General features: G+C 38.7%; 2 protein-coding genes across 6 annotated transcripts in view; both read right to left on the reverse strand.

Annotated features, from left to right (window-relative positions):
• Positions 1 to 2,580: 2,580 nt before the first annotated feature.
• Positions 2,581 to 12,971, reverse strand: sertad4 (SERTA domain containing 4). 2 transcript variants are annotated; one of them, XM_055170042.2, is made up of 4 exons: positions 12,450 to 12,971; positions 5,458 to 5,628; positions 5,203 to 5,327; positions 2,581 to 4,019 (listed from the first exon to the last, which is right to left on the reverse strand). In XM_055170042.2, exons 2-4 carry the CDS (start codon positions 5,609 to 5,611, stop codon positions 3,312 to 3,314), a joined length of 987 nt encoding a protein of 328 aa, XP_055026017.2. In that variant the 5' UTR covers positions 5,612 to 5,628; positions 12,450 to 12,971; the 3' UTR covers positions 2,581 to 3,311. The 2 variants fall into 2 exon arrangements, with proteins under 2 accessions (XP_055026017.2, XP_055026016.2); XM_055170041.2 differs by having other exon boundaries at positions 2,581 to 4,022.
• A 3,690-nt stretch (positions 12,972 to 16,661) lies between these two features.
• Positions 16,662 to 22,033, reverse strand: part of syt14a (synaptotagmin XIVa) — a 166,994-nt gene continuing 161,622 nt past the window's right edge. For 3 of the 4 annotated variants that reach the window (XM_073873386.1, XM_055170038.2, XM_055170037.2), the window contains one exon: positions 16,662 to 20,984. In XM_073873386.1, the coding sequence (XP_073729487.1) occupies positions 20,671 to 20,984 (314 nt within the window). In that variant the 3' untranslated portion in view covers positions 16,662 to 20,670. The remainder of the gene's footprint in view (positions 20,985 to 22,033) is intronic. The other variant, XR_008635025.2, reaches the window with a different exon arrangement.

Raw genomic sequence — 22,033 nt, forward strand, 5'->3', positions numbered from 1 at the left:
TCGCGAACAGGTGGATATAATCAGCCCTTATCATCAGCTGTTTTTAAACAAAAATCAGCAAAGATCAACTTACTCGTCTGATATATTGGTGACTAAGTAGTTGTTACAGCACACACTTCCTGTTGTGTTGTGAGGGTGGTATCCTATTGGTCAATTCCAGATTGTGTGGTAGTGCCCTTATCTTGTAAAATGCAACAAAACACTGATCAAAATCTACACAACTAGCAGTATGTTATCGGCTGTTATTGTTCAACATTATACAACATTATTATTACAGTCTGTGTGGCCAGACAAATTCTCACATAAACGTATCTTTATTGCACATGCAGTAGTTTACACACAGCATTAATAATTGTTCTTTTATGGTGAGATGATGAGCAAAATGAAACAAGGACTTTGGTGAACAACCCTTACCCCTCGTTCAGACAGCCAACGACAAGCAGTAGCAGAGCGACGCGATCTCAATCAATTTCAATGGAAACCTGGCGACTTCCGGCGACACGAGCGACAGTGACCGTTGGCGACCGTATGGGCGTGTCCAGCGACGCGAGAAAGTTAAGAAAAGTTTAACTTTATGCAAATGTCGAGCGACTTTCGGGAGCGACTACCAATAAGAACAAAGCAGTGGAGTTCACGTCATCCTTCTCTCGTCAGTTATTGGCGTGGATGGTACTCATTTGTTTATCACAAGCAGATTTAGAAACGCCTCATTGAAAGAGACAAGCGACACACAGCGATAATGTCGCTGGCTGTCTGAACGAGGGGTAACACTTATAATCTGATTATTATTATAAAGAACAGATGGATGATGTGGATCAAAGAAAAGAGGTGCAAGAATAAAATGTAGCATGGAATGCTTTTTGATCTAAAAACCTCTGCCTGGTAAGGGGCAGTTGCCATGGTAACAACGAGCTGCCAAAGTTACAGCTTGATGGATGACAGTGAGCAAGTAGCATTTGACAGATTCTATGAGAGAGAGAGAGAGAGAGAGAAAGAGAGAGAGAGAGAGAGAGAGAGAGAGAGAGAGAGCTTTCTCCGAGTCTGGTGTGAACGCACCATGAGAAGAACGCATAACACATTTCTCTGCTGCTCTATTAGAGTTGACAAAACATCACAAAACGCCCACATACAATTCTTCAAACCACCATACTGCCCCACTGAGACTGACTGTTATGGCTTAAATTAGACTCATGTGACACAAAACTTACAAAAAACATTTTCGTTTTTGTCTTGCTTGTTTAACTCTTCCTTGAATGCTGCAAATAGGCTTATTACACATAGATGGATATGGCGCACAGATGGAGATGAATATTTAGAAATACCCTAGTAATCTCCCATACATGGTACACTCATTTGTTTTTAGTTATAATGAAAACCTTTTGCTATCAACATACATTTTGCAAAGCTATATACTCTTTGTGTGTCAACTTTGTTGTGTCTTATTGAACATCACATCCTCTGTGTTTCTCTTTATGACAACTATAGTATACAACAGAACATCCAGAGAATACATCTTCACAGTTACCAGGTGAACCAGCGTACTTCATCTTAAGCATGTTATCTCTGTCGAGAGAGGGTGAAGATGTGCATGTGTTCACAATATCTACCGTGTGTGTGTGTGTTTGATTTTGAGAGGTGTGTGTCATGAACCTCTTTCTGCCTCAGGGGATTACAGAAGGTTCTTCAAGTAAACATTGTTTCCATAGTGATAATGGAGGAAAGGTGACAGCAAGAGTAATAAAAGAAAGAGAATAAGAGAATGAGAGTGTGTGTGTTGGGGGAGGTTATAAAAGAAATAATCTGTATGCCAGATATAATCACATCACAAGAAGGTAAGAGGAACAACATGAGCTCAGGATCATTGCTTTATTCTTAACACATTTCACGAAAAATCACATACACCCAAACTGAACAGTTTAAAATTCTGAAGCAACCCGTCTCAATTTTATTCCATTTCCAACACTGCTTTCTGCATAAATTCCACCTTTATCTGAGGCTTGCTTTTGTGTATTTAAAAAAACTAAAGAAAATACATAACTGCTATAAAAAGTGCATAAAAACACAAATAAACAGCTTTGATATTAAAAAAGATTATTTCATTCATATCATGCCAAAAACAACTTGCATCAGTGAGGACCACTAGACAACAAACTAAACTGGACTAAAACTATACTGTCTGTAGTTTGAGGTATTTGTCTGAGATGACGCCAGTCTGTAGTTGTTTATGGTGCTTTGTTTCCTGAATATATAAATGCTCGGAGGTTCAGGCTGCTGAAGGATTTAGGAATTATTTTAAACATTATGGCCTTCAAGACTTCATGCATTCTGGAACAAATGCACTGCATGTAAACCTGACAATGGTCAAGGAACCCATGTCATGCATTTCTCATATCTGTTAAATTAACTCTTTGCCCGCCAGCATTTTCATGATTTTCATGAATGTTTAATGCCTCCCAGAAAATGCTCTTCTTTAAATATACAAACATACAAACTTTACTTCTATGAATGTTTAATGGGGGTTCTCAAAAAAGACACAAGAAACTAGAATTATTTGTGTGTTGTCACCTTATGCGATATTGTTGTGACCTAGATGAGGATCAGATCACATTTTAAGGCAAATCACTGTAGAAAACCAGTTCATTCCTAGGGGTTCACATACTTTTTCTTGCCACTGTATATTAAATGAAAGAACAGACCCTCTGCTTTAAAAAAAAGTTTCATCCTATTTTTATTAGTTTTCTTTTTTATCACTATAATAATAATTATATTTTTTATATTAATAAGGGTAGGTTTCTTCAAAACACCAGATTTTGAGCAAAAAGCTGAGATAATTCCATTTTTGTAAAGGACGTTTGATAGAGATCAGATGCAGAGCGATCCTCAAAACTTAGATGGACATACAGCTGTTTGAACTGGGGATACTTCCGGGTTTTATGAGTTGTGGAACCTGGTGGATAATAGCGGTATTGCGGATTGACGAGATAACTTGTCAATGGCGGGGAAAGAGTTAACTTAAAAAAACTTTTTTTTTCAAATTTAAACAATTGAATCTTTCACACATGGTACAAACTCTGTGGATAAAACAGCCTCAGTCACAAATATTCAGATGTGCCAAAAACATATTAAACAAGAAAACATTTAAGGCACAGTATGGTGGCTTTTGCAATAGATGATCTATTTGCTGTCCTTTGTTATCGTTGTGTTAAGTAATCCAGAAATAGTACCTAAAAACTGAAAAATGTCTCCAATAATAAATCTATAAAGCTGTTGGAAAATAGTTTTCCCCTCAATTCCACAGCAAAAATCTGATGTTATTTCCCCCTTGCGTGATGTCCGCTACCCATAGTGTTTGAAAGCCATCGTTGTGAAACGCTTAACGTAGCTTCCCCTCCTCTAACTCTCTCTTTGTCTCTCTCTTTCCCTTTCTCCCGCTCTTTCTCCGAGGTTCTGTTGCTCCGTTCCCTGAGTCCTTGACATGTTCTGTTCTGCTCTGTGTTTTCGGCTTGACAAAGTCCCAACACGGGACACACAGAGTCCAGCTCATCTTCATCATCACTGTCCTCTTCCTCCTCCAACAGCTGTGGAAATCTAACTAGTGATGATGATGATGATGATGAGGGATGAGAGTTGGAGTATGTGTCCCGTTCATACACAGACAGGGGGAGCTGGAGGTAACGCCCGGCTGCATATAGGCAGCAGCATGTGGGGACGCACTCCGGCCTCTCCCTCCGCAGCATTCGCAGACGTTTGCGGTACGGACCGGGTGGCGTCACGCACGGCTGCAAGGTGGGTGGTGGGAGAGGTGTGCTGGGTGCTGGGGTTTGCAGGGGGCAGGGAGTGGCTGCAGGGCCTCCTGGAAAGCACCAGTCGCTCTGAAGGAGAATTTCATTTCTGAGACGTCGTAGGAGGTTGTTGATAAGCACAGAGCGCCTTAAGAAGGACTCAGGGTCATCCATGTAACGCAGCTTCTCAAGAGAGAGACGAAGAACGTGAGCACGTTCCTCCAGCACTGGTGACACCTGCTGGACCAGAGGACAAATCACAAGATGCCAGAATCATATGTTGTGCAGGTGTACAATGTGCCACAAACCAAAAATAAAGGGAAATTACATTCACACTTATGTTTATACAAAACAACGTACAATGCATTGAATATACACTGTAGATTTTTTACATATCAAAGAGCGGAAATGTGGATTGTAACCTCACATAACAGAGCTGGCACTAGTTTCTAAAAAAATTTTAAGAAGTTTTCCAATTATGGAAGACCATTTCCGCCACATAAGAAAAAACTCATGCTCTGGTCAACCAAAATTATGAGATAAAAAGTCAAATTATGACTTTTAAAACAAACGGTGCTAAATAGCACCAAAAGTGGGTCACTGGCTCGTAATCATAGGGGAACCGTTTTAAGTGCCATACAGCACCTATGTAGTACCTGTGTAGAACCCTATAATGCTATATAGAACCAGATCTGGTGCTATATCCCCAAGTATGGTTCTGCATAGGTGCTTCATAGGCGCTACATAGCACTAAAAACGGCTCCCCTATGGTTACGAGCTTTTAGTGCTATTTAGCCCCATTTTTTTAGAGTGCGAGATAAAGAGTCAAATTTATTTCGACGTTTTATCTCATCATTTTTGACTTGAAGTGTCATAATTTTGACTTGAAATGTCATAATTTTGACTTGAAACATCATAGTTCTTAAAACAAATGTATGTTCAAAATTCATGCTCTGGTAAATCAACATTTTGAGAAGAAAAAGTGTCAAAATGATGACTTTTAAAGTAAAAATTATGAGATAAAACGTGGAAATTATGACTTTAAAGTCATAATTATGAGATAAAAACTCTAAATAGCACTAAATGCTCATCATAGGGGAACCATTTTTAGTGCTATATAGCACCAAATTATTTTGAGATTTTATCTCATAATTATGACTTTAAAGTCATAATTTCAACATTTTATCTCATAATTTTGACTTGAAAGTCATGATTTTGACTTGCAAACTCATAATGTCAACTTTTAATCTCATAATTATAACTTGAAAAGTCACAATTTTGACTTACCAGAGCATGATTTTTTTCTTATGTGGCGGAAATGGGCTTCCATATGTAATGCATTTAAACAGAAACTGATCAACAGCAGCATTATGGATATTTTTAGAATTTGAAAAAGTATAAAGAGAGATGGTAGACTCACAGTGTGACAGTAACTTCTGAAGCTCATTACTGGTTCTTCATCTTCAACAAACTTCCTCTTGAAATAAGAGATACGTGACACGGCCGCATGATCCATCACATGAGGGGCTCGTTTATAATGGGGCTCTGGAGACAATATGGCAAGATTAAAAACCAAGTTACAGATTACAAAAAGTATTCTTTTTCAAACAGAACTTAATCAGTGCCAACTGTAAGCATAATGGTTTGTTTTATAGAAATAAGATTTTAGTCCAACCTTCAACGACCCCTTGAGTGTCTCCCCCTGGTGGTGAGGCGGTGGAGACGCAGCTTTTGCTACAATGCTCGGACTCCCAGATCGGCTGATAGATTGATGTTGGGGCTTCGGCCTCAGGTTCACAAAAAGGGCTCATAGAGAGGACCAAAGCCATTGTTTTACCTCACGGTTCTAAAAAACAAACAAATAAAATACTCAAACCATGCACATAATGATACCATACCATAAACACAGATTCACAATGAAGCATCAAATAATTGAGACTGTCCCAATTCCTTCAGCCCTATATTCTTTGCAGTGTTTGTTAAAGGGGGTCATATCTTATATTTTTGTGTTTAAAATACACACTGTTTTAAACCAGTTTCCCTTTATGTCTGAAAGCATGTTTTCATAGTAAAATCAACTCTTTCACATCTAAAAAAATCACAACAACCCTGTGCTACTTAAAAATCACAATTCATGTTGTAGTTATTTCGTATTGCTGTGAACTTGTTACATTACACTTATATCAAAAACACACACAGAGATAAAAGATTCAATACGCTACCAGGAATGGAAAAATATGTTCGTGTGATCTATTTAATCATTTCGTTCTCTGTACCACACACACGGTGACAGGGGAGAAGTTCTGGGTGATTGCTTTCACAAAGGTCATTAATCTTCACTGACAATTGCGCGCGCGCACGCACGTCTTTCATAAAGTGTTCGGCAAGGACATATTAAACCGCTGTTATGCCTGGCTGTCCTGAATCGACACGACAATAAACTAAATATTTATTACTAACTATAAGTCAAAAGCAAAGACAGCGTATAATTACGCAAAACTGTAAAAACCTCGCAAATGCACATTTGCGCACACAGACATCTCAAGGCGAACGTATAATCTGTCCTATTTGCAGTCTGTGTCCGCAGGGTTTGGATCACACCGAGCTCATGTGAGCGAGACGTGTTTAATCAGGGCAGATCCCGCTCCTCCTTTTCCTTGTACTGCCATACCTGTTTCTTATTCCGCCCACAACTCTGCTTTGAATTTACGCTTTAGAAAGGCACGCACGCACACACAAGCCGTCTGTCTTTGTCTCTTTGCTCATTTGTGCTTTTATGCACTCTCTCTCTATCTCCTCCAGAACATAAGAAGGTGCTGGATCTGTTGGATTTGCACCTCATCAGTCACACACACACATACAGTACACAAATATCACAGGGTGCAGACGGGAGCTTAAGCTAGAACTGTGAAGTGTTGTAGATGCTCAAACTACAAATTATAAAAATGTTGATGCTAAAACCAGAGCGAAAGAAAGACACAGCTCCAAACCATGGAATCATGTTAGGGATAAGGTTTCATTTGTGCAGTTGTGGTTTTTCCAATGCGAAAACCACAATTGCAGGTTTCCATTGAGGTAATGTGGGTTTTGGCTTCACTTACTGAAATCAAAACATCCAAAGCTCCTGGTGATCCTCAGTGGGTCATAAAAGATGGTAAAACAAGCATTACACACACATCTCATTTAGGTCTTATTAAAACAATATTATCATTGAGTACTTTGCCAGGAAATTAAATTGTAATTCGGAAGTTATTTGAACAAAACACTTTGAAAAATGAAAGCAATAGCTCACCCAAGAATACAATTTTAATTCACTTTCCCTTATCTTTGTTAAAACATAAATTACTATTTTTCCAAAAAGGAAATTATTTACAGAAGCCTTTTTTCCATACAATAGAAGTGAATGGAGACTACTGGTTGAAAAAAACTTCAACCTGATCTCACAGGAAAACTTACTTATTTTACATGGTGGCGTCGTCAAAAACATTGTACGATGTGAGTCATACAAAACATATGATTATCCAGAAAAAAGGATGAATGAAACCCCATCCCTGGGGTTACTGGGGTGAAAGCAGAACATGGGTGAGATGCTAACAGAAAACATGGTCTCAAGATGTCACTGGGGTAGTACCTTTCAAAAAGGTCCTAATATGTATACATGATGCATTATGTGCACACTTGGTACCAATATCTGAGGTACTAATATGTGCTCCTTAGGTGCAAAGATGTACTTTTTGAAATGGTGCCATCAATGACTGCTATAGGGACCATTTTTGACCATTTGTTCTGTCAGTCTCTTATGACATTTTATTTTGTCTTAAAGTTTATGGTCATTTACTTTTATAACATAGAAGAAAGTCATAGGTTGGAATGGAATTAAAAATTTTGAGTAAATTAAAAAAAGGTTATTCTTGATCTGTTTAAGCCAGAAAAATAGAGACAAACACAGAAACAGAGCAGACAGATTTAAAAATAAAAAAACACTGCACAATTAGTCAGGTTTCAAGAAAAGCTTCAGGCCTCAGCTCATATTGTAATACCATTCCACAACTCCAGCAAAGGGCCACCGCAAGCTTGTTCTTGGTTTGTGCGACAGATGCACATTGGCACACGCAAAGAGCTAAAGAATCATCATTAGTGCCACAGTCTGCCCACACGGCCTGACCCAGAAACAGCTCTATGATTTATGCGAAACGTTGGAAACAGCTATAAACACAAAACTTCAATGTTATTGTCAATTATGAAAGTATGTTAAACTGTGCAAAATGTTTGTGCAAAAGGGCAACAATATCTGGTGTCAATTTAGGACTTTCTTATGAGAATATTCTTCATCAGCCAATGAAAATACACACTAAGTATGTTTCAAATTAAAGTTCATCCCACCAAAAAAAATCTTTTTAAAGGGACATTCCACCTTTTTTTGAAAATATGCTCATCCTCCAGCTCCCCTAGAGCTAAACACCTAAACCCTACTATTTTGGAATACATTCAGCTGATCTCCGGGTCTGGTGCTAACACTTTTAGCATAGCTTAGCACAATACATTGAATCTGATTAGACCATTAGCATTGTGCTAAAAAATAACCAAAGAGTTACAATATTTTTCCTATTTAAAACTTGACTCTTCTGTAGTTACATCATGTACTAAGACTGATAGAAAATTAAAAGTTGCGATTTTCTAGGCAGATATGCTAGGAACTATACCCCCAAACTGGCGTAATAATCAAGGACTTTGCTGCTGTAATATGGCTCCAGCAGGCAGGCGTAGTGATATTACGCAGTGCCTGAAAATAGTCCTCTGCTATTGTATGACCCTGTCCCAAATGTCGGACTTCATGTGGACTTGCCATTTGGAACAGGGCCAAAGTAACCAAGAGGACTATTTTCAGCCAGTGCGTAATATCACTACGCCTGCCTGCTGGAGCCATATTACAGCAGCAAAGTCACTGTTTATTACACCAGAATGAGAGTATAGCTCCTACCATATCTGCCTAGAAAATCGCAACTTTTAATTTTCTGTCGGTCTTAGTACACGATGTAACTACAGAAGAGTTAAGTTTTAAATAGGAAAAATATTGAAACTCTTTGGTTATTTTTTTGCGCGATGCTAATGGTCTAATCAGATTCAATGTATTGTGCTAAGCTATGCTAAAAGTGCTAGCGCCAGACCCGAATGGATTCCAAAACGGTAAGATTCAAATGTTTAACTCTAGGGGAGCTGGAAAAGGAGCATATTTTCAAAAAAGTGGAATGTCCTTTTAAAGTAAACATATAAAGGCTCCTATACATTCTTAAAAAAATCCAACCTTTCATGTTTCACAGAAGTTATATGTGCTTTTAAAAAAGCATAAAGCAGTGTAAATGATAACAGATTTTAATGTGCGCATACACATAGAGTACAAAACCCACACAGACTACAAAGAGCGCTAACATAGCAACATGTGTGAAACACACCCTGCAGCAGCGACGCCCCAGTGTAACATAAGGTGAAAAGACCACAGCAAGACTTTGTTAAACCGTGAGCCTATTACACACACGCTTACACACCTCACATATCATACATCTGCTCAGAAACCGTCTGGCTGCTGGAAGCATTTAAACCATGTGTGTCCTCAGGGTGGAGGACGTCCGCTCAACCGTTTGGGTTAAAGCTTTCCATGACCTGAATCTATCAGCAAGACAGAAGAGGTTTATTTAAGAATCAAAATGTTGCACTGGGGATCCGAACACATCCTGCAGACAGTAATCTAGGTCATTATGTAGTGTGTAGTGTAGTCCATTTCATTCTCTCTCTCTCTCACATGTAGGCAACACCCAGCCAAGGAGGTAAAAAGTGTGGAGAAACAAAGGGGTAGAAAAATAATGGACAAAAAGAAAATTGAAAGGAACACCCTTTCCTTTCTGCCAAAAGGTTTGTGGTGGCTCAGCTTGTCTAGGTTATGTCCAACTCAAAAGAGGGGAGAAAATAGACAGGGACAAATTACAAGCAGTGGTAAAGAAGTTGCTCTCAATGCATATCACCACTCTCAGTGTTCAACAGATTAAAATAAGATAAATTACATAGAGATTAGCAAACAGACCGTTGCCGAGACGGACTTTGGCACGTGTGAGCGTACAGTCTGTGTGTGTGTGTGCGAGAGGCTGGGGCAGTAACGCAATCGTGTTGACACAACGCCACATCAGTGCTGAAGGAATGTTCTGGCTACCCATACATCCCTGCTGTTAGGAGTCAGAGCCTGAGGCACTGCATTCATATGTGTGTGTGTGCGTGTGTTTAAGACAAAGGGAGTGCAGAAGGTGCGCTGTGTATATTCAAAGGGGAAGTGTAATCACATCATTCATCCCATTGTTAAGATGCCTGTGATTATTCATTACGATGGGTTCCCAAACAGTACAGTTGTGATAAATTAGGCCTACTTGTGTTTAGACGGCAAGTGTATGTTAAGTCAATAGTGTTTGATAATATACACATTGTGGAGTGGGGTTTGTACTCAATGTCATTACAGTAAATTTTACGCCATATACATTGGTGGATTGCAGTTTACATTGTGGCCATTTGCATGAGGTGAGAGTTATAATGAATCAGTTGTGAATGGGATTTAAGGTTTGACAGGTAGATGCTTTACAGCAGTTATGTGCAGCAGGTGATTTTCCAGACTTTGGGAAATTGTGACTTTATTATTTACAATCATCATAATATTTTATGACAAACCTACTGTAATAAATAAAAAAAGTCGGTTTGGTAAATTCTGCGAATGATACTAGGCGACCCAGTCTGAAAACCCAGTTAAAGGTGCAGTGTGTAAATTTTAGTGGCATCTAGTGGTGAGGTTGTGAATTGCAACAAATTGAAACGCATAGAGAAGCTACGGTAGCTGCCACCAGATAAACATGTCATCTTTGGAGACAACTTAGGAAAAAAGTTTGTCCGTTAAGGACTTCTGGCAGCACAAAATGGCGACTTCCATGTAAGGGGACCCCCGGTATGTAGACAAAAAACATCTCACTCTAAGGTGATAAAAACATAAGGGTTCATTATGAAAAGTCTTTATACACCGCTGATAATATAGTTTTGTATATTCTTTTGCATTTCTGTCAAGAGATCCTTTAAAAAAATGACACACTGAACCTTTAAAGTCTTTTTTTTAAAGTCTGTTTTCTACATAAAATTATCAGGCATAATGTAAACACGATTCTGTGAAAATAAATGTTATTTTTTATTTTTATTGAGTTAAGTCATGTCAAAGATTAAAATTAAGGTGAAATCAATGATAAAATCAAACCTTGATGCTTCTTTCATAAGTAAATTATGAGACTTTATGTGCTTATATAAGATGACACAAAGGTAGTCTCTGTTACAGTGATATTTACTCATCGGAAAAAATAGTCTTAGCCCCAAGTACTGTTAAACAAGCTTAGACGTCTTGCTTAATGACTAACTGATGTGGTTTTGGGGGTACCTTCGAAAAAAACGCTGAAAAATACTGGTCTACAGAATAATATGCAGACTACTGTGCGACCCAAACCACAGTTTTGTAAAACTGCCATGACTGCAAGTCGGAATGAGTTAAATTTCAGGTTTTGGACTCCATAAGCACTCCCTCACCGCCCGCAGTCTCCCTAATCTATTGAAGCAAATCCTCACCGTACCCAGACACAAATTGTTGGACTGATGAGAACCATAGGCAGTAAATGACTGTGTGGGTTTTCTTTTGTGCCCGCTGTAGTTTGAGGGATCAATGTGTGGCGATATGCCAGACACTCTTGAACTGGCACAGTGATCTCAGGGGAAATACCCACATACCCACACACACTTCTGCCCCACGGCACCAGGAACAGATGCCACAGCCAGTGCAGTGAACCCCTTGCTGATAATGAAGCGAGAAATAATCTCTCACTATCTCTCTTTCTCACACACACACGCACATCATCTTAGCCATGCACAATAACGTCTCTCTTACACAACAGTAAGTACAGCCTCACACAAATTAACAATACTGGTTTGTACGATTGCCTATACGGTAAAGCACAGATTTTCCATAAACAAACTTTGGACATTCATGAAGACAAAGACAGACACATACTGCATTCATCTATAAAGTTGTTCTATAATGCGTTTATGGTGCACTTCACATAAGCACTTACAGAAAACTGGAGCCCTGCCCTTAAAACTCACACACGGGGCAAGCTGAAGGCTTTTAATGTGTGAAAGGAACATGTGTGTGTGTATGACCTCACTATTATTTGTTTTTATTACGGTTTGTGAAATATTCCTTTAAAAAAATCTCAAACCTAAAGGAAAAACATATGCATGCATTTTTATAAGGTATTTGTAAAGACAACATTGTTTTAGGATGATGTAGCTCTCTCTCTCTCTTATGTGACAGAAAAGACAAATGAGAACTGCTCAGAGAGATTTATGAAAATACATAAACCTATACAGTACATTACAGCTGCTTTGGCATGTATAAATAGTTTTTACAAATTTGCTTTGTAAAAAAAAACTGTCACAAAGTAGCCTATGTGTGTACTTTTGTGTGTTTAAACCAAATTAGTTTTTGCACACTTCAAAGATGGGCACTGTGCCATACCCCACTGGCCCGTTATAACCAGTTTGTAACCTACTTTTTATATTAGTAGCATGGTGTATCCTAAGACAATTTCTTACCTTATACTTTGGTGATGACTACTGAGCTTGATGTATTGTATTAAATCTAAATTTTAACCCGATCTGTCGTTCTGAACGTAGGCTACTCTCGTTTTCTCCCTTGGTGCTACAGTCCCGCCGCGTTCATCAATAACAACTTATCCACGATCCATCAGTGCAAATGTCAGTACCTGCGCGCGTTGACTTTTTAATCGATCACGTTCAGAAAGAAACCATCATCCAAACCGACGCGACGCGGCGCGCCTTTGCATCAATCAGCTCGCGAACAAAGCCGCCGTAATGTCACGGAATCTCCGCCGCAGGTCGCTTCGCTTTGTGCCACGGTGACCTCACTGGCAGACGGTGCAACGTTGCGGCGTTTGCCCTGAACTGTGCTCGTTAACGTTTGTAGACACCACCAGCGTCGCCCCATTCCTCGAAATAACCAGCAGCACCTTTGAGCTCAGGATCAGTCCCGTCCCAGCAGCAATGTTTCTCTTGTGGTTTGCGCGTGGGAGTGTGTGTCTGGTTTTGGTCAGAGGAGACGCGTTTAACCCGGGAGCGAGAAGCAGAAGTAGAGCGGGGCGGGCACGCGGCCAATCATCTGTTTGATATTTCCCCTTTCAGGAGCGGCGGGTCTTGTTTTCAAGCCCGAGCGATTTTCTCCGGTGTTTCCTATAGAAGAGGTATGAAGTGAACGCCAAGTCGTGGCGATGTTTTGATTTTGGCTACGATCCTGGTATGGCCATGTCTCTCTCCAGTCCACACACTTGTACATTTTCGTGTATAAAACATCAAAACATTTCTTTTGTCTTTGTATTATTAATTTAATCACTTAAGGTTGTTTTTGTTAAGTAGGCTAAATGTTTTAACTATGATTAATTAACAATTGTTTTTTTTAAGCATTTATAAATCTTTAATGATGATGTTTGGCATGCAGTCATTCGTGTTATTTTATTGTGCATTTAGGCTAATGTTACCAGTTACAACTTTTCATTTGATTTTAAAAATGTTTTAGTATGGTAAGACGAAACAAGATAAATGCTGTAGATGTATTGTTCATTGTTAGTTAATGTTAGCTAATGCATTTCTGTAACTTTTGTTAACAAATTCAGCATTCTTGTAACGCGTTACCATTTTGTTTTCTACATTCTAGCACCGCTCATCACAAGTCTGTTTGAATGGTTTTCAGAAATGTGGCCCTAACAAATATAATGAAACACACGTTTCCTGACTCCAGGTTCCAAAAAACACACCCTGCCTCTAGTTAAAAGCAGACATGGGCTCCTTTGCCAGAGTCTTTCATTTATTTCCTTGTGAGAAAAGCATTCCTGTATACTGAACTGAAGTACTTTTCCAGGTGACTTTTGGAACTCAAAGACAAAGACTTTACGAAAACCATTCACTGTGGTAGGCCTATATACCTGTACCTGTTTTTTTCTTACCAGATAGTTCTTGTATGGTGCAAAAACTGTTTGTCCTCTAGGCCCTGAAGTAAGAATATGGGTCGTAATAATCACTTTTCCTCTTATTGCAGTGTATTGCTATGACCTTATTGCACGAGTTTATACACAATATACACAGCATCTGTATACAGTTTTGTCCAACTGTTATAATGAATGCAATATAAATATCACATTGTGCATAGGATGTATGTATAAATGTGCTTCAATTGATGTTTTTAGCTTGCAACATTAATCACTTTGAGTAGGGTATAATATACATTTGTAATTTCATATCTCCATGTATTGTGTTGCTGTGCTGACTGACAGATCAAACGTGAACTTCAACCAGATACGAGATTGAATGACCATTGACAATTGCGCCATCTATTGGCCAAGGGTAAGTATCCGCTATAGAGGGTATGCACGTGACGTAACATTCAGCGAAAGTGATTGCGGTTACGCCCACAGAGTGGCAAAATACAGAGCGGCAGCATTTGAGTACAGTGTGAAATCAGCGAAAACAGGGTAAAAACGCATCTAAATAAGGGTCACTATCAAGGGTCACTATCAAGCAGAGGTTTTACTTTCTACTAAAAATTATTTTCCAAGTATTTGTATTTTATCCGTGTTTTTCTTTGGAAAACATACATTCCAAAGAATATTATGTTACTCTATTACATTTCATAAATACAAGTTTTTGTTTTACATTTAATATTTTAGTACATTAACGTACTTTTACTCAAGTAAATGTACACAATTTAAATGTAATTAGGTATTAAATACATTTTAATATGCAATATTAAAGAATACACAGTATATGCTTTAGTGAAGTAAATTTTTTCCCAATACAAACACTCTAATAAAGCACAGATGCTTGGAAAATGTAACTAATGCAACTAAGCATTGTCCACCTCTGCTATCCAACTAAATCAATTTAAGCTGATAATACTCAGTTTTACTGGCATTTTTGCAGCAGGAAAAGTGACGTCAATGCATACCCTCTATTAAGTATTGTTTTGGAATGATCTTTGAACAGATATGCAATTTCTCAATACAGATCCATCTGTTATTTTCCTGTCTTACGATAACGTCTATCATTTTCATTATCCAGTCAAAATATTGAATCATTGTTTGACACTAATGTCAAAACACAGTGACTATAGTATTGCATAATGCATGTATCTTAATGACCACCACTTGATGATGTGTTATTAATTTACTGAGATTTGTTCTGAAGAAGTGATTCAAAATGACACTTTCACAACAAATGTTTGGACTGAAATCCCGATGTACACGTTCATCACACATCCAATGTCAAGAAAGACAAAAGCGATCGTAGAATAGCAGAAGTGTTTCTTTTTCAAAACATGAATCACATACAAATGCATCTTTTTACAAATAAAATTACAGCGGTTGTACAGAAGTATGAATACAGAAGGTGACACAACATCGTTGTAGGAACTTGGCGACAGGATTTCAAAAATGTCATAAAAATGCTCACCAGAAAAAAGTAAGGCACCGACTGAATCGGTGGGTATAGGCAATTTATTTAAAGCATTTTCAGAATCAAATTAAAGACCAACAATAAAATAACTGGTAATATAAACATACAATGTTCAGAACATGTACAAAATGTTTAAAACTGGTTTTAGTTGGAACACACCTTGTGAAGGTTCAATGGCATGCTAAACCTGAATCATGATGGGACACAGAGAGAGCACACAACTAGTGTGTGTTATGCTTCTTGTGCAATGAATACTACAAGATTTGTATGCTGGTGTTTATTGGTTCTGTAAACTGAACAGAATCTCTGTCATTGAGTTCAGAACATCACTGGTTTGTTGTCTGTTATGTGAGAAGATCTGTGAGGATAAGAATAAGAATTATTCAGTCAAAAAATAAAATTTTGCCATCGGTTACTCAGCTTAAAGGAATATTCCATTTTCTTAAAAGAAAAATACAGACAATTCACTCACCACAATGTCATCCAAAATGCCGATGTCCTTCCCCGCTCAGTCAAAAAGAAACCGTGTTCCCCGAGGAAAACATTGAAGGACTCTTCTCATTTTAATGGACTTCAATAGAGCCCAACATCCAATAAGTAACTCAACACTGAACAGTTTTTTTCAACGGAGTTTCAAATGTCCACAAACGATCCCAAACGAGGCATAAGGGTCTTATCTAGCAAAACGATTGTCATTTTTGACAAGAAAAAAAAAATATGCTCTTTTAAACCACAACTTTTCGTCTAGGTCCAGTCCAGCGCGACCTAACGTAAATGCGTAGTGACGTAGGGAGGTCACGTGTTACATATATAAAACGCACATTTGCGGACCATTGTAAACAATAAACTGACACAAAGATATTAATTAGTATCAGTTGACATACAACAACGTAGGAACGGTCCTCTTTCAACGCGCACTTGGGGCGGAGTTTCGCGTTCGTCCTCTGCGACCTCTTGACGTCATGACGTATTGCGTGGGGTCTAGACGAGAAGTTGTGGTTTAAAACTGTATATTTTTTTTTCTTGTCAAAAATGACAATCGTTTAGCTAGATAAGACCCTTATGCCTCGTTTGGGATTGTTTATAGTCCTTTGAAACTCCGTTGAAAAAAACTTGTAAGTGTTGAGTTAAGTATTAAACGTTGGGCTCTATTAAAGTCCATCAAAACGAGAAAAACCCTGCAATGCTTTCCCCAAAAAACACAACCTCTTCTCGACCGAACAAAGAAAGACATCAACATCCTGGATGACATGGCGGTGAGCAAACCATCTGGATTTCTCCCCCAAGAAAATGGAATATTCCTTTAATGTCATTATTTCTTTGACCTATGAAACCCAAAAAAAGGTGTTCGGCAGAATAACCAACAAAAGTTTGTGGTCATTCATACTGCACTGTCAAAAAAAAAACCTATACCGATGGATGGTCAGATGTATTGGGGATTACACTAGCAGGATTATTTCACCAATCTATTCAACTGAGTTAGCTAGAGTCAGATTCTTATTTATAGTGGGAAACTAATTTGGAATTCATATCTGTTTGAGTCAACAGCACACCAAGCCCCTCATAAAACTGTCAGAAGTGAGACATAACAGCCCATCGATGTCACTTTGTTACACAGCTGTTCTAGTCATAATGCATTTAACATTTTCAATGTTGTGCTGTATTATGTCATCGTTATTATGACAGCTGTTTTATCATGCTTGAATGCTGACAGGTGGAAAAAATAAGATTTCTGGACTATTATGAGAACATCTTCCAACATAAGAGGAATAGCCCAACTAGGAGTTTTGACAGATGTGTGTGTTGTGTTGTAAGAGAGATATTGTGCAGATTTCTGAGGACAATCAAAGCCTGAGACTCCTTCACAAGATGTGTTTCATAACTCCATTATGTGCCTTAAAATGTGCTTCATTTTGTTGCAGTCATTTTTGTTCTTGCATTGAGCTACCTGCTAATTCTTGACTTTTTTAGGTAAAGATGTAAACAGAAGACTATATATTATCAACTGACATAAAGACATCTGCACAGCCAAGAATACAGATAACAAAACACCATCTTACACTCACTCATATTCATACATCTAACATAAGTCTTTTTCAGCTGCATGACTGTAACAGGAAAGTGAAGATGGAGGCTTTACAACATTAATCTGGTCCTACTTTGAAACAGCACACTGAGTGAGTGACACAGTCACAAAAACATTTTTTTAACAAAAGAAAGAAATATCGACAGAACGGTGAAAAGTAGAACAAAGTCTACAACTCCATATTGCTCACAGAGCTTCATACATTTAACAAGAACGTGTTTTTGAGTCCATTTCTCATATATAGATACAAAAATAGATCCGCAAAATCTATGTGCCATTTACAGTACGTAACAATCACTGAGTGAGTTTCTCAGGAAAGCAAAGAAACTATCAGACAGATTTCACAGGTTGACCGCACAGAGATCAAGACACTTTAAAGATAGAGCAAAGCACTGAGAACCATCCTTTACTCAAAACATCCTCAGAATTTGTCAAAATCTACATCTACACCGCTGGCCCTCCTCCTGACGTTCAGCCAGAAGACTTTAGTTCTGCATCTCCAGTGTTACAAAGTGTTGGGTCTCATCTAAACTTGAACATTCAAGATTGTGAGATCACAAAATGCTATGATATAAATCTAGGAACAGTCAGCTGAGGTATAAGTTTGCCTTATACACACATTATGAACTAGTGACAATGCCATCGTCATTATGAGAAATGTTAATAAATAGTTTGTAAAGGTCTTAACATTCAGAACAGTCACATGACTCTAAAGTTCCAGTACCTCCTGTAATGGCTTTTATATTTTATACATATATGCATTATATTATTGTTTTATTATTAAGTCTTTTTTTTAATAAAATATTTTTCTAAAAGTAAAATATGTTCACTGAAAAAAGAATTGTTGATTCAACTTAATAATTAAAAGTAAGTTTCCTGGTTGACTAAACATTTTAAATTCATATGAAGAGTTTGGTTCCAAAACGAGATTTTTTTTTGTCAAAACACATTTATTATTATGTTATCAGGTTTTTCTGGTGTTTTATTGTGCTACTTAGCTGTATTTTTTAGTTATGAAAGCTTAAATCAAAACCAACCAACTACAGTTTGATTGATATTAATTGGAATGCACAATCAAAAAACAAGATTTAATAAAAAAAAGCAGAGTTCTCTCAATTTGAAACCAAACTCTTCATATCGCTGCAGGCCGCAGACTTACAGCTGCGAAGCTTACACTAATGGTGCATTCACACCAGCCACGAAAGAGGCGGCAAAAACGCGCCAACTGCGCGCAGCTGGACACCCGAACATTTTGAGGTTACTTGCTTCATTCCTCCGTGAAATTCTAGTCATTCGAGACATTCACACGGAAATTCGCATCATGGGAGGGGCTTCTGTGACTCTGCTGAGACTCCGGTCGCTTCCTGTAATCACGTCACTACTACAGCAAGGTCCTGATTGGTTAACGCAGTGCGGAAATCCACCAAAAATAAGATTCTATAACTCGCGCATTTCCAACACTCAATTCGCGCGGTACCTGGGCATTCCCAACAGACACGGTAGAGGCGGCAAGCGCGAGTGATTTACATGTTAAGTCAATGCAAAGACGCGATTAGGCATCCTGCGGTGCGCTATGCGGGGCGTGAATGGCGCGGATGGCACTTCCCGCTCAAATTAAGAGTTGCCACCGGGAAATGCGCGAGTTGGAAAATCTGAACTTTTCAACTGTGAAATAGGTTGGTTATCCGCGCCTTGCTGCAGTAGTGACGCGACCACAGGAAGCGAGCGGAGCCCCAGCGGAGTCGCAGAAGCCCCTCCCATGACGCGAATCTCCAAGTGAATGTCTCGAATGACTAGAATTTCACACAGGGCTTTCACGCGCAAATGAAGCGAGTAAACTCAAAATGCTCAAGCGTCCAACCAGGCGCAACCAGCGCGTCCCTGCCGCCTCCACCGCGGCTGGTGTGAACGCACCATAAGACCTGCAAATGTGAGGAAGCTTACACCACAAGTAGGCTGGATTTCACAAATGTGAGGGGCTTGCCTAGGCGGCAAAACTAAATACTTGGTGCTTCAAGTCTGTTCGTTTATGTCAAGCCCTCTAACTTTAAAACTAAGCTGCGGTTTGGGGTTAGGGTTGGGGTACAAAATATGTTTCTGTAAAATGAAACCACACCAGTGTGATGTTGTCAGACTTGAAACACCAAGGGGTGGTTTTCCGGACAGGAATTAGCTTAAGCCAGGGCTACACCTTAGTTTAATTTGGAAATATAACTAGTTTTAACAAACATGCCTTACAAAAAACATTACTTGTGTGCATTTTGAGGCAAAACACTTATGTATTTTATGATGTGTCAGTACAAGTTGTTTTCAGTTTGGACAGCTCTTACATTTATTTTAAGTCTAGGACTAGTCTAATCCCTGTCCGGGAAACCGCCCGCAAGGATTTAGTTAGAGTCTTATTAGCAACAAGGATCACAATAAAACTTTTGCATAACTGCACAACGCACATAACATTAAACCTCTGTTTATACCCATCTCAAATTTTAGGGCAACCAGGTAACTTACTTTTTTAAGTCATAACTGTATAAAGTCATCAAATGTTTATGAATGGCCTTCTATTTTTATATTATATATTGTATTTTATAAGGGGTTTCTACTATGAGATATAGTTAAAAAGTCTATCCTCACAAAAATATATTTTTTAATACATGCATTTCACTCAAATAATGACTGAATGAAATCACGAATTTCATATAATTTGATCGAATGTTGAGGCCAGACATTAAAGCTATTTAGTTATAGTCAAACTCTCCATAAAATCTGAGCAAAGACATTTTTACTTTTTCTGATCTTGTCTCTATAGATCATGTACCTCTGGACTTCTGGCCTGATCCACATATATATTCCCCCTCTTTCTCTTTCACTCTGAAAATACCATCATCAATTGCAAACAATAAACCCATCTTTGGCCAAACCCTAATAGAAACACAAAGTCAAAACATATATAAATAAATATTTAAATAAATATAAAACTCTTTCTCATTATAGTTTTCCTCATTAAAAGGTATGGAATTTTCTAACCTGTTCACACCAAATCCTTTAACCCATTTCCCAGAGTGCACTGGGAGGGAGAAATTTCAGGTTTCCCATAATGCACTTGCAGTGGGGGCCAGCCCTGTCCCTTCGGGGCCGTTCGAGGGCCTGAAATGCTATCCTTCTCCATCCCATTTCTCATATTACACACATCATCCCTGTTTTAATGTTCTAAGACTCCAAAAGACTGTGCCATCGACACACCTGCTGTCCCTTCGATTCCTTCATCTGAGTCCAGTGCGTAAGCTCTTCCTCCCCAGAGCTGTTCAGCCCTAAAGAGATCCAGCCAATCATCTCTTTCCGTTTCATGCTGCGTTTGTTGTAGACAGACAGGATGAGCGTGACGTCAGACAACTGGAACAGGGCTACCTGAAACACAAACGTCTCTTTGTAGGTGGGGTTGGGTTGGCCGCGGCAAATGGACGTCTTACATTTGGACATCTCTTGACCCATCGAGTTCAGCAGAGTGAGCTTCACATACGTGTCTGAAACAGGATGATAAAATTAGTCTAAGAATGCAAATATGACATATTGCAGCGCATTACAAGGTAAACATTTTATCAGTATGTGAGGACTTGACCTTTGCGCTGCTAATGCAATGCTCTACCATTTCAGCTACAGGAACACAAGTACAGGAAATTGTTGTGAAACACTTCCTCAGCCATCATGGAGGTTTTCAATGCACGTTTCCACCCTAGTAACACTTCAGTCTCTTAATTTATCCAAAAAGCCATTGATCATTTCATTCATTAAGATGAAATTCATTGGCTATAAATGGGCCATTCAGTACCTAACGTTCAGCACGAATCAATGCTCGCTGATTAATAACCGAGTCCCACATCAATCCTCCGTTTCTTCCTTTCAGAATCTTTTGAGCTGTGTTTCTAAAGATATATCAAGAGCAGCTCTCTCCACAAATTTAATTCAGAGTGCAGTTGAACTCCTACAAGCCTGGCTTTTCTTCAGCCCGTCCCGCCAGCTTACGCTAGAATACAACAGACGTTAGTATTCTCTCTGAGCCTTTGTGTCAGGACTACGCTTCTGTTCCCCGAGCCATTAAGCGCAGGCTTCCTGTGGAGTTTTCCCGCTGCGTTTTGAAGAAAATGTTTCGCATTTCTAGTTTTTTCAGACTAATAAAAGAGGCAAACTATAGGAGTGCTGATTTCAGACAGGGAAATACAGTGCTGTACCTGCCGCTGCGGAAATCTTCAGCTATACTCAGGATGAATGTGAAAGGATTTTAATAACAGTCAAGAGCACTGATTGGCTGATTGTGATGCAGTCATTTCAGGAAATTAAAAAACTTCCTGCTGCGGAAATCAACCTCCAGTTGTTCATATCCGATTACTTCGAATCCTGGTCAGCTACATTGCTAAATGATAACTGATAAACAGCTTTTCTCAGATTTTCATTTTTGCACTGGCTTTACAGTACAGTGTGTATGGACTGTTTTTCTTACAATTCGTAGTTTTCAGCCAACATTTCATTTTTTAATTCAACCAGCATTTTTTTTATAAATATAGTTGTTTATATG

This window comes from Misgurnus anguillicaudatus, chromosome 11 (assembly GCF_027580225.2).
Source record: "Misgurnus anguillicaudatus chromosome 11, ASM2758022v2, whole genome shotgun sequence".
Classification (NCBI taxonomy): domain Eukaryota; kingdom Metazoa; phylum Chordata; class Actinopteri; order Cypriniformes; family Cobitidae; genus Misgurnus; species Misgurnus anguillicaudatus.